Source organism: Gekko japonicus, unplaced genomic scaffold (genome assembly GCF_001447785.1).
Source record: "Gekko japonicus isolate JY-2015 unplaced genomic scaffold, Gekko_japonicus_V1.1 scaffold56, whole genome shotgun sequence".
NCBI classification, from domain to species: domain Eukaryota; kingdom Metazoa; phylum Chordata; class Lepidosauria; order Squamata; family Gekkonidae; genus Gekko; species Gekko japonicus.
Genome location: NW_015169779.1, coordinates 1928768 through 1941490, shown reverse-complemented (window position 1 = coordinate 1941490; position 12723 = coordinate 1928768). Strand labels below are relative to the sequence as shown.

The window sequence follows — 12723 nt, the reverse complement described above, 5'->3', positions numbered from 1 at the left end:
CTTCATTGTCTGCATTTTGAATACAGGCACTGATGGTAAAGGGGTGGTGGTAGATAAGCTAATAAAGCAACTGAAGTTCCTCTTCCAAATAGTTTTAGATACAGCACCAGAGGCTGGCATGCGATGCCATGATGTCACTTCTGGGTACATAACTGGAAGTTATGCCATGTGATGTTCTAGGAATTTCCAATATCTTTATGGTATAAACCATAGAGATTTGGGAATTCCTAGAGTGCCACATGATTCCACAGTGTCACTTCCATTATATACCTGGAGGTGATGCTTACCCTAGTCCAGAAATACTTTATTTCTTAAAAAGCAAAGTAGATATGTGAGCCTCAATAAGCAAACCACTGAAATAAAATGAACATTTTAAATTATTTCCTCCATATGTAATCTCTGTCCTAAGTCTGATGTTTAAGTAAACTTGAGTTCATTACAGACTGCATACTTCCTCAGCTGGAGTAGACTGTCAGAGGGCATAGCCAGGAGTGGAAGCCTCCAGGACCTAGATGTCAAACATAAGGCCAGAGGTCACGAGCGATTGGTGCAAAGGAGGAAACAGGAGGCAGCTGGGGGGGGGCGCGAGTGGGCGGAGCCACTTCGATGGTGGCTTCAGCGCAGCAGACGAACCTCGTCTGCAGCAGTCAAGCAGAACCCCTTTTCACATGCCTCTCCACTTGGCCTGTAGCTCCAGGGATGCTGTCCCTGATGGCCACAGGGATCAGCATTTGCACGTGATGGGGTACAGACAATCTTCTGTCTGGGGCCTGGTGGCGGCCAGCAGTGCTGCTATATTCATGCCCCTCCCAAACGGTGGCTGCGCTTTGGCCCTTTGGGGGGGTGTTCTTCAGCAGTTTCCTCCACACATCAAGCAAGCGACTTGGTGGCTGAGCCTCCCTCCCCAATGGACCAGCCTTCAGCCGCAGAGTCCACCTTCTGAAGAGACTATTTTCTCCAGGGGAAGTGGAGATCAGTTGGAATCCTGGGAGATCTCCAGCCATCAATGGAAGGTTGGCAACCCTAGGCCCTGAATGCCTCTGGGGAATGGGAGCATTAGAGTGTGGTCTCCCTTGCTTCCAACACACTTCTAATGGAAAACTTGTATTGGCCGCAATGCTCATCGGCATTACAAATGCTCCTTCTCCACTTCCTCTTCCATATCAATGGTAGCCAGAGATTAACGCGCAGCGTGCAAGTCAGGCTCATGAGCCATGTCAGTCTACAGGAAAGCTTCCTAAGGGTTTGAGAGAAAAGCTGCCAGGATACCTGGTTGTGAATGCACCTCCCGGGCTTGTGGGGTTCCGGTCGTCGTTACTGTGCAGCACTGACAGTGGCCATAGATTGTGAGGTCCTCCCGGGCCACCAGCGGGGGGCCACAGTGGGAGGCCACAGTGCTTGGGGGGCCACAGTGGGAGGCCCCCGCTGGTGGACCTCCTGATGGCACCTGGTTTTTGGCCACAGTGTGACACAGAGTGCTGGACTGGATGGGCCACTGGCCTGATCCAACATGGCTCCTCTTGTGTTCTTACAGTTCCCCTCCAAAGCATCCCTTTTCTCCAGGGGAACCGATCTCTAGAGTCTGGAGATGAGCTATCATTCCGGGGGGATCCCCAAGTCCCACCTGGAGGCTGGCATCCCTGGTGGGCTGTGGCTCAGTGGAAGAGCCTCTGCTTCATATCCACGAGGGTCCCCCGGTTCGAACCCCGGCGGCATCTCCAGTTGAAAAGATCCAGTGGGAGATGCCGTGGAAAGACCCCTCTGCCCGAGACCCCAGAGAGCCGCTGCCAGCCTGAGTCGACGATACTGACCCCGATGGACTGAGGGTCTGAATCAGCAGAGGGCAGCTTCATGCGCCTGGGAGGGGTCCTCTTTCTCCCATTCGAGGAGAGGCCGAAGGGTTGGGGGATGGGACACTCCCTGGCAACGCTCCCTCTAAGCCGTGGCGCCTCGTGAGCGAGAATCCCACTTTGTGAGCTACTGGCACCAAAGTTGTGAGCCAGCGATATGGCTGCCACATAGATTAGCTTGCTCCGGAGCCCTCGTTCCCTGAGCGAAGGCAAAACTTTGTGTAAAAGGTAAAGGTTCCCTTGCTCGAAAGCCAGTCCAGTCCGACTCCGTTTCCAAGCCGAAGAGCCAGCGCTGTCCGAAGACGTTCCCGGCATGACTAAACACCAAGGCGCACCGCTCCCTGGGCTCTTGGGCCTATCAATCCGGGGTGTGTACCGCCTGTGTGAAAGGTGTGTGCTTAAAGTCTTCTCTGGCTCTGGCGCTTTGGCTCAGTTATTCATGGGGCCGAAGTGGGTGGTGGGGACACCCCCCCCCCAAGTGCTGATGTCAGTCCTGGAGCCCCGGGCATAGGCGTAATCTTCGTGGGGGCGGCGGGGGGGGGTTAGCCCCCGCCGAAATTTTCAGGAAAGTGCTCAGCCTCCCCCGGGAGCCACCCTTGCTCCTAGCAAAGCAATGCCTCTGGCCCAGCCCCAGCAAATTGGAAAGTCTACACCCACGGGCAAAAGCCGCGTGGCTGGCGGAGCAAGCCGGGCTGCTCTCGCTTGCGCCGCTGCTGCTGCTGCTGCAGAGAGAGAGCGAGGGAGCGAGCGCGCCTCTCCCCCTCTCCCTCTTTCGCCGACTGAGCAAAAGGGTGCAGCGGGAGCAGCATGCAGCCTGGCGCCCCTTCCACTTCCAGCCTCCTCCTCTGTAGCAGCCGCCGCCGCCGCACCGCTCAGGCCAAGAGGAGCGCAGGGCCAAGGGGGGCCCCGGGGGCGGAGGAGGAGGCGGCGGCGGAGGGAGCGCCATGGCTCGGCGGCCGGGCTGGGGCTGCGGCGGCTCCTTCTTTTGGCTGCTGGCGCTGGCGGCCGCCTGCCTGCTGCCCGGCGCCCAGGTGAGGAAGGCGCTCCGGTGCCCGGCCACATGCAGCTGCACCAAGGACTCCGTCATCTGCGTCGGCTCGGCCAGTGTGCCGCGCCTCGTCCCCGGCGACATCAGCTCCTTGTAAGTCTGCCCCCGGCAGCAGCAGCAGCAGCAGCCGCCCCCCGCCCGCCCGCTGGTCTCGGGAACCCCCTCCTCGCCCTCGGGGAGGGAACTCGGGGTGGTTTTTTTTGGGGGGGGGGAAACTTTCTTCCCCGGCCGCTCCCTTCCCAACAGTGCGCAGCAGGATTGGGGGGTCTGGGGCTGTTTTGGCTGGAGTGGCGCGTTGTGGCTGGGCTTGGGGGGGGGGGTTGTTTTGTCTCAAAGATCTGTCTTGAAGCCACGGGGGGGCTGGAAGAGACGGCTCTTCAGGAAGGAGAAGCTGGGGGAAATGGGTCACCCGGGGTTCCCTCTAAGCTGAGTTAGGGTGAGCTAGCACACAGTTTTTTAGCCTCCGGCTCACACACGTTTGTCTCAGCTCAGGAAGGAGGGCTCCAGAGCAAACTCATGTATGCAGTAGCCAAGTCACTCGCTCACAGCTTTAATGCCAGCAGCTCACAGGGTAGAATTTATGCTCACGAGACTGTACAGCTTAGAGGGAACATTGCCCCCCCCCAAAAAAACCCACTCCTCCGTGAATTAGCAAGATGTGGCAAGGGACCATGTTCAAGTCCTTTGGAGTCGAAAGGACCGTTTTACATCTGGGCGATTAATGATCTGGCGCGAACTACCTTGGCAGCCGGTGTTCCCTCTAAGCTGAGTTCGTGTGAGCTAGCTCACAGTTTTTTAGCCTCCAGCTCACCCATTTTTTTGTCTTAGCTCAGGAAGGAGGGCTCCAGGGCAAACTGATTTATGCAGTAGCCAAATTCCTCACTCACAGCTTTAATGCCAGAAGCTCACAAAGTAGAATTTTTGCTCACAAGACTCCACAGCTTAGAGGGAATATTGCGACCAGTGTTCCCTCTAAGCTGAGTTCGTGTGAGCTAGCTCACAGTTTTTTAGCCTCCGGCTCACCCATTTTTTGTCTATGCTCAGGAAGGAGGGCTCCAGGGCAAACTGATTTATGCAGTAGCCAAACCGCTCCCTCACAACTTTAATGCCAGGAGCTCACAAAGTAGAATTTTTGCTCACAAGACTCCACGGCTCAGAGGGAGCCATTGGCACCAAGATGGTTCAGAGTCCTGCAACTTCCGAGTGGCTTGCCGGTATTGGGAAAGGAAGGACTTAGAAAAAACCCCAACAACAACCCAAAGCCCCTGCACCCCTTTAAAAGCAGCTAAGCTTTAAAATCCTGCACCAAGCTTGCTTGCTTGCTTGCTTCCAATACAAAGAGGCAAACAAAGGAAGTAATCTTTTGATGTCTGGGAGAAAGAAGGTAGAAATGCCTGGTACAGGATGCGTGGGTGCCAATTTTGCCCTGACCCGGACGGCCCGGGCTAGCCTGCTCTCATCAGATCTTGGAAGCAAAGCAGCGTCAGCCCTGGCTAGTCCTTGGATGAGAGACCACCGAGGAGGACCAGGGTCGTGGCATGGAGGCAGGTAGCGGCGAACCACCACTGAACGTCTCTTGCCACATGGACCCCCATGGGGTTGCCATAAGTCAGCTCTGACTTGCCAGCAAAGAACAACAACAGAGACCATAGAGGGGCAGAGACCGTAGAGAGGCAGAGACCGTAGAGGGGCAGGTGTGCTGGGGGAGGGGGGAATGACCTCTGTAGTAGGCCGAAAAAGAAGGTCAGGAATGGCTCTTTATTGGGAGAGGAAACGACAAAGCTCTTTACCACAGGTGATGATAGGGCAGACAGCAATGTTGTGATCGGTGGCGCTGGAATTTTATTTTATTTTATCTTTGCTTTGTTCCCCCCCCCCCCCCGGGGCTTAAATGGAACCTTTCCCGAAATCAGGGAAAGAATGTTTTCTCATCTGCCTTCCCTCCAGTTGCTGTAAGTATTGCATTGTTACACATTAAGAGATAGGATGCAAGTTCGTCCCCAGAGCGGAAGTGTGATGGGGTTTCAGAACAGCTGGTTTCAAATCACTCACCGCTGAACGGGAAGGTCCCCTTTCGGTGCCTCACTCTCTAGCACAAAAGGTGTGATAATGTGTTAAGTTCTATATCCAGAGAAAACGCAAGAGGGTGGTCCCAACCACAGACCAGATTAGTGGGTAACATCGAAAAGCTGAGAAGCTTGAGAAGGAAGGGATCGGTTTGTGTCTACTCTGTTGGAATTCCATTGAGAACAACCAGGTTTGTTGGCAAGACATTGTAAAGCGATATCTGTAATGCCCGTTGGATTGTAGGGGCAGCGGGAGCGATACAACACAGGGATCCCTGGTGGTTGACATTCTTTTTTCGAGATTTTTTTTCATTCTCATGGTCCAAGATTATGGCAATATGGATTATGGAGCTAAGTCCAGAAATCAAATGCAAGGAGCCATGAACACATTTCCTTTTATCAGGATGCAACCCAATGACACGTAATAGTGTGGAAGCTGCTCCAGATCTCTTCTACGGAATGGATATTACAGACATTGGTTTAAAATGGGTCTGGGGAACTGATGTTGTGTTGTTGTTCCAAGAAACTGGTCTAAGATTGGTCCACCGTGCAATGCTCCCTCTAAGCTGCGGAGTCTTGTGAGCAAAAATTCTACTTTGTGAGCTCCTGGCATTAAAGTTGTGAGCGAGCGATTGGGCTACTGCATGAATTAGTTTGCTCCGGAGCCATCCTTCCTGAGCTAGAACAAAAAATGTGTGAGCCAGAGGCTAAAAACATATGAGCTAGCTCACAGTAACTCAGCTTAGAGGGAACATTGCTACCTTGTTACGTATCCTGTGTTTCTCTAGCATGTCCGTGTAACGCTGTCTCCTTCAGCACCCTTGCCCAGTAGAACCCCATCACTGCTCTTAGAAAGTTCTCCATCTCCAGGTTGTTCTTGTAGCCTTGGTCACCCTCATTCTTTCTACATACAAGCCAGGGTATGGTCCTCTTTGGGCCTTGATTTTGTCGGAAAAAAGGGACAACTGCTTCCCACATTCAGGCAGCCTCATACCGAGTCAGATCACTGGTCTGACAGTGGCAGTCTTTAGAAAAGAACTGGAGTCCAGGAGCACCTTAAAGACTAACAAAATATGCGGCAGGGTAGGTGTTTCCCTGAGCCACTGCTCACTTCTTCAGGGACTGACTATCTGAAGAAGTATCTGAAGAGGGGAGCAGCGAGTCATGAAAGCGCCTCCCCTGCCACATAGTTTGTTAGTCTTTTAAGGTGCTCCTGGACCCTTGCTCTTTTCTACTGCTGCGGACCGACTAACACGGCTACCCAACTTGATCTAACGTAAGTCTTGTTTGGTGTAGTGGTTAAGTGCGCTGACTCTAATCTGGGAGAACCGGGTTTGATTCCCCCACTCCTCCACTTGCACCTGGCTGGATGACCTTGGGCAAGCCGTAGTTCTGATAAGAGCTGTTCTTGAAAAAGAGCAATTTCTGTCAGAGCTCTCTCAGCCCCACCTACCTCAGAGGGTGTCTGTTGTGGGGAGGGGAAGGGAAAGGAGTTTGTAAGCTGCTCTGAGACTCCTTTGGGTAGTGAAGGGAGGGGTATGAATCAAATCTCCTCCTCCTCCTCCTCCTCCTCCTATTCTTCTTCTTGCTGGCAGTAGCTCTCCAGGGTCTCAAGCAGGGGTCTCTCACATCACCTCATACTTCCATCTGGAGATGCGGAGAACTGAACCAGGGACCTTCTGCATGCAAAGCGAATGCTATTCCATCGAGGCAGGGCCCCACCCATTCAGAGGGAAGGGGAGGGGAGGGAAGAACCTGCTCGAGAACAAAATTCCTACTGAATTTTAAGTCTTTTGATTGCTTTGACCGAATGCAGCAACTTTCCCCTCTCTAGTAGTACAACTAATACAGATGACTCTAGTAGTACAACTAATACAGCTCATCTCCAGACTACAGAGATCAGTTCCCCTGGAGAAAGAATAATAATTATTATTATTATCATATGGCATTGTGTGTAGAATAGCCAAGAGATCCTAAGATTGCCTGGCAGCCAGACATTCTAGCTCTTTTAGCATTATGCACCACTAGGTGGCGATTTGGACTTGTTTTTAAGGTAAGCGACATTTCAGAGGTGGTTTGCCATTGCCTGCCTCTGCGTCGCAGCCCTGGCATTCCTTGGAGGTCACCCTTCTAAATACTAGCCAGGGCTGACCATGCTTAGCTTCCGAGATGCCCCTGAAGATAATTAATGCTTTGGAGGGTGGATTCTACGGCATTGTACCCCACTGAGGTCCCTGTCCTTACCAGGTCCCACCCCCAAACCTCTAGGAGTTTCCCATCTTTGATCTGGCAATCCTGCCCCCACACCCGATTGCCGTTGGCCAGGGGGGACCTGGAACCCCTGACCCATGCCACTGAAAACAGGCCACCTCTACTTCTCCCACCCCCCTACACACACCACTGACTCTTTTGAAGGCAGTTGGGTCGGCTGTAACTGTGCATCGACACAGTGAGCCTCCAGAACTGCGGTTGTCATGCAACAGTTGAAGAAATAAGACACTGAAGTGAAAGTAATGAACTGTAAAGAAGTGTGGAGATTTAGCATCTGGCCCCAGCGCACTGGACTGATCATCTTCCCTCAGGCTATTTAGTCATTATGTCTGACTTTGATGTATTCGTGCTCATACAGTACAGCCCCGGTGTAGACGTAATCCCGATCTAAGACCATTTGACGTCAGTTCAGCAGTGCAGGGATCCATGACGTTTGGTGTTCTTTTTTTCAAGACCCGTGCTCTAGCATGCGGTACAGTCTTGTAATTTTGCATAGGATTGCACTGTTAAATGGGATTTTACTACAATTAGGGGCTTGCAATGCCCAGTTTTATGATTTGTAGTTGCGGTAATGTTTACACTTTCATTTGTGATAGCCATTTGGAGGGGCTAAGGAATAACACTAAAACCCTGTAATATCCCGCAGTGCTCTTTTTGTAGCAGGAACTCCTTTGCGTATTAGGCGACACACCCCTAATGTAGCCAATCCTCCAAGAGTTTACAGAGCTCTTCTTACAGGGGCTACTCTAAGCTCTTGGAGGGTTGGCTACATCAGGGGTGTGTTGTCTAATATGCAAAGGAGTTCCTGCTACAAAAAGAGCCCAATTTTTTGTAATTGATGCAGTGCATTGTGGACTACAAGCATCAGCTGGTGCTGACGATGTCCTCTGCGCATTGGCAAGCAGAGGTTGCGGACAAGCTGCCTGAGGCCCTGCAGAACGTGGGACCTGCACGGGTTGCAGAAAGGACTCCCAAATAGTCCGTGCAACTGGGGTTTCCAACTCGAGAAATTTCTTGAGGCTTTCTGGGCTGTGTGGCCGTGGTTTTGGCATTGTAGGACCTGACGTTTCACCAGTAGCTGTGACCGGCATCCTCAGAGGTATAACACAGAAAGATGGAGCACTCTCTGTGTCAAGGACTGTGTCAGAGTACTCCATCTCTCTGTGTTATACCTCTGAGGATGCCGGTCACAGCTACTGGTGAAACGTCAGGTCCTACAATGCCAAGACCATGGCCATACGACCCGGAAAATCTACAACAGCTAATGAGCTCTGGCCGTGAAAGCCTTCGAGAACAAATTCCTTGAGATTTGGGGATGTAGCCTGGTACGGGTGGGGTTTGGGGATAGGAGGTAACTCAGCGAGCTATAATGCCATAGAGTCCACCCTCCGAAGCAGCCACTTTCCCCCAGGGGAACTGAAGATCAGTTATAATTCCAGGAGATCTCCAGACCCCCACCTGGAGGTTGGCAACCATACATGCAACCTAACAGACTAGGAAATCAGGCCCACTTTGGGCAGAATTTGAGGGCTGCAGAGCCATAACGGTATGACTATGGAGGTTAGTTCCACAAGGTGTCTTTTTCTGGCGTGCCCTCATATGGGCCAATGGAGCTGCAACGGCTCAAGTGGTTAAGACGCTGAACTGCAGGCTGTGGAAGGTCAGTAGTTCAGCAGTTCGAGACCCGGGTGCCGCATGATGGAGTGAGCTCCCATCTATAGTTCCAGCTCCTGCCAACCTAGCAGTTCGAAAGCAAGAAATTGCAAGTAGATAAATAGGTACCACTTCGGTGGGAAGGGAACAGCATTCCGTGTGCCTTGGTGTTTGGTCATGCTGGCCACATGACCACGGAAACATCTTCAGACAGTGCTGGCTCTTCGGCTTTGAAATAGAGATGAGCACCGCAACCCTAGAGTCGGATTCGACTGGCTTTCGAGCAAGGGGAATCTTTACCTTTACCATATGGGCCTATGATGGACAGGTCAAAGTTTGACCCGTTTAAATATAAGAAGAAAGCTTCCCTGTAATCCTACTGCCTCCTCTTCCCCAACATAGCCCAACAACAAAAATCCTAGACATTTCCTGAAAACTTGGAACCTCAACAGAGCAGGTGGGAAGGAGGGGATTGGCGCAAAAAGCAGCTAAATGGCTATTTTCCGCCAGACATGGCTTAGTGTAGGGATGCTGGCCTCCAGGTGGGACCTGGGCAGCCCTTGGGATTCTGGCTCATCTCCAAACTGGATGTTCCCTCTAAGCTGTGGGGCCTTGTGAGCCAAAATTCCACTTTGTGAGCTCCTGGCATTAAAGTTGTGAGCGAGCGATTTGGCTGCTGCACGACTCAGTTTGCTCTGGAGCCCTGCTTCCTGAGCGAAGACAAAAATCTGTGAGCCGGAGGCTAAAAAACTGTGAGCTAGCTCACACTAACTCAGCTTAGAGGGAACCCTGAACTGGAGTTCCCCTGGAGAAAATGGATGCTCCGGAGGGTGGACTCCATGGCACTGTATCCCACTGAGGTCTCTGTCGTCTCCAGGCTCCACCCCTAAATCTCCAGGCGTTTCCCAACATGGAGCTGACAACTCTACCCCCCCACACCAGCGGCGGTGGGGGGGGACACTTGGCAACCTTGGGGCAGGTTAGGGAATCCTTCGTTTCAGGAAATAGCATTAGTCACAGTGTCTTCAGGGGGAGAAGGGCTTGTCGTGTGTAGTGTACAGAAAAGACTGCATCCTGATGCATCCTAAGATTGCATTAGGTTTCTTCACAGCCACATCGCACTGCAGGCTCATGTTTAGCGAGTGTTCTGGTTGATCACAAAAATCACAAGCTAAACATGAGCCTGCAGTGCGATGTGGCTGTGAAGAAAGCTAATGCAATCTTAGGATGCATTAACAGAAGCACTGTGTCCAGATCACGGGAGGAGGTGGTAGTTCTGTTCTAATCTGCTATGGTCTGACCTCACCTGGAGTCCTGTGTCCAGTTTTGGGCACCACATTTTAAGAAGGATGTTGACAAGCTCCAGCGTGTCCAGAAGAGGGCAACCAGGATGATGAGAGGGTTGGAATCCAAGTCTTATGAGGAAAGGCTGAAAGAGCTGGGTATGTTTAGCCTGGGAAAGAGAAGGCTTAGAGGGGACATGATTGCAGTCTTCAAGTTATCTGAGGGGCTGTCATGCAGAAGATGGAGCAGATCTATTCTCTCTTGCTCCGGATTGCAAGACTAGATCTAATGGGTGGAAGTTTACAAGGGAGTCGTTACCGGCTAAATATCAGGAGAAACTTCCTAACTGTAAGAGTGGTTGAGCAGTGGAACAGTCTGCCTCGGGAGGTGGTGGAGGCTCCTTCGCTGGATGTTTTCAAGCGGAGGCTGGACGACCATCTTTCGGGTATGCTGTAGGGCTCTCTTTTGGCTATGCTGCTGCAGAGTGCAGGGGGTTGGACTAGATGACCTTTAAGGTCCCTTCCAACTCGTAACATTCTATGATTCTGTGACTGACACTAAGTGCTTAGTCCTTATTCTTTAGTCCTCCAAGGTTGACAGGTTGAGCTTTCATTTAAAGGCCCTCTGGTAGTTCTAGTCTGGGTTTCAGTGGTCCTGAGTCCAGTCATTCATACTTTTTCTCGCAAAGGATAACTTGGCCATTATTCCCTCATCATTCTCCTCAGAACAGAACAAAGTGTGAATCCAGGGACATCTTTGAGACCAACAAAGTTTAATTCTGGGTATAAGCTTTCATGTGCAGGCACACTTCTAATGTATCTGAAGAAATGTGCATGCACACGAAAGGTTATACCCAGAATTTATTTATTTATTTATTTATTTGGATTTATATCCCGCCCTCCCCGAAGGCTCAGGGCGGCTAACAGAGGCATAACGCCAAGTAATAACAATAAAACAATAAAATGCTAAAATACAGAATAAACTATTAAATAGTTAAACAGAATTCATAAAAACATTTTTGGTGCTCCCCTACTCACTTCCCAATTTTAAATCAAGATGGTGTTCTCAATGATATGACTACATAACAGTACATATCCCCACTGTTGTCCCCTAAGCACGTCCCACTCCCTCCGATGGTATCCGCACCAGCAATGGCAGGGCCTCAACCGGCTCATGGCGGTGGTGGTGTAGTAGGGGCGGTGTCTCCTCCTCAAAAGCCTGGTGGAAGAGCGCTGTCTTACAGGCCCTGCGGAACTGTACGAGGTCCCGCAGGGCCCGGATTTCCTCTGGGAGCTCATTCCACCAGATAGGAGCCGCCACCAAAAACGCCCTAGCCCTGGTCATCGCGAATTTGATGGTCTTGGGGCCTGGAACATCCAGGAGATTTTGGTTCCCTGACCGTAGTGCCCTTGGGGGAACATGTGGGGAAAGGCGGTCCCTTAGGTAGGCCAGTCCCTTGCCATTTAGGGCTTTAAAGGTAAGAACCAGCACTTTGAAGCGAATCCGGTAAGCTATTGGCAACAAGTGCAGCAATTTCAGCACAAGAATTAAACTTTATTGGTCTTAAAGGTGCCACTGGTTTCACACTTTGTTCTGTTGCTTCAAACCAACATGGTTACCCACCTGGATCTTTCTCCTCAGAATACATTGTTATATCGTTAACTGTGTCTAATGTCTTATGCTCAGCTGAAGCTGCAAGTCATACTTGTACATACTTTCAAGACTCAGAGCCTTTAACCCTTTACTCTGAGTTGAGGGGAAGAAGAAGAAGAGAAGAGATCACTACCAGAGGGAGTCTCAGAGCAGCTTACAAACTCCTTTCCCTTCCCCTCCCCACAACAGACACCCTGAGAGAGCTCTGACAGAAACTGCCCTTTTTCAAGAACAGCTGTGCCAGAACTTGTGACTGGCCCAAGGTCATCCAGCAGGTGCAAGTGGAGGAGTTTGGAATCAAACCCCGTTCTCCCAGATTAGAGTCTGTGCACTTAACCACTTCACCAAACTGGCTCTACACCTAACACTTGACCACTATACCTAACTTGGGGCTGTCCCTGTACCTATGTAGTATACCTTTGGTGACACTGGTCAGTTGCCCCTCCCTTAAGAGCTTTGTGGGACAGAAGTAATCTTTACTCAATTGGGATGTGGAATGGTAATGGTATAGCCTGATCTCGTCAGGTCCCAGAAGCAAGCAGGGTCAGTAGCTGAAAGGGAGATCACCCATGATAGCTCTGCCAAGGAAGCCAGTGGCACACCACCCCTGCTTCCCAGTTGCCTTGAAAGACCCTTGCTTGTGGTCGCCAGGGGTCATTTTGTAGAAAAGGAGGTGCAGGAGCTCATTAGCATAACTCATTAACATAACTTATTTGCATATGCCACACACCCTGACATTACCGGAAGTGTGTCAGAAGGTAACACCCACCGCTCAGGCTCCACTGGACTGTTTTGGATTGCTAGCTGGGGGGGGGGCGCAGATCTGCCCTCACAGAGGAAGGAGAGCTTGTACCTGAATAAAACTTGGTCTTAAAGGTGCCACTGGACTGTTTTGGAC

The 12723-nt window shown here is 51.3% G+C and overlaps 1 protein-coding gene across 1 annotated transcript in view; it reads left to right on the top strand.

Annotated features, from left to right (window-relative positions):
* Positions 1-2794: 2794 nt before the first annotated feature.
* Positions 2795-12723, top strand: part of LGI2 (leucine-rich repeat LGI family member 2) — a 38092-nt gene continuing 28163 nt past the window's right edge. Inside the window, 2 exon segments of the mRNA XM_015416748.1 lie at positions 2795-2997; positions 4785-4850. Of these exon segments, the coding sequence (XP_015272234.1) occupies positions 2795-2997; positions 4785-4850 (269 nt within the window).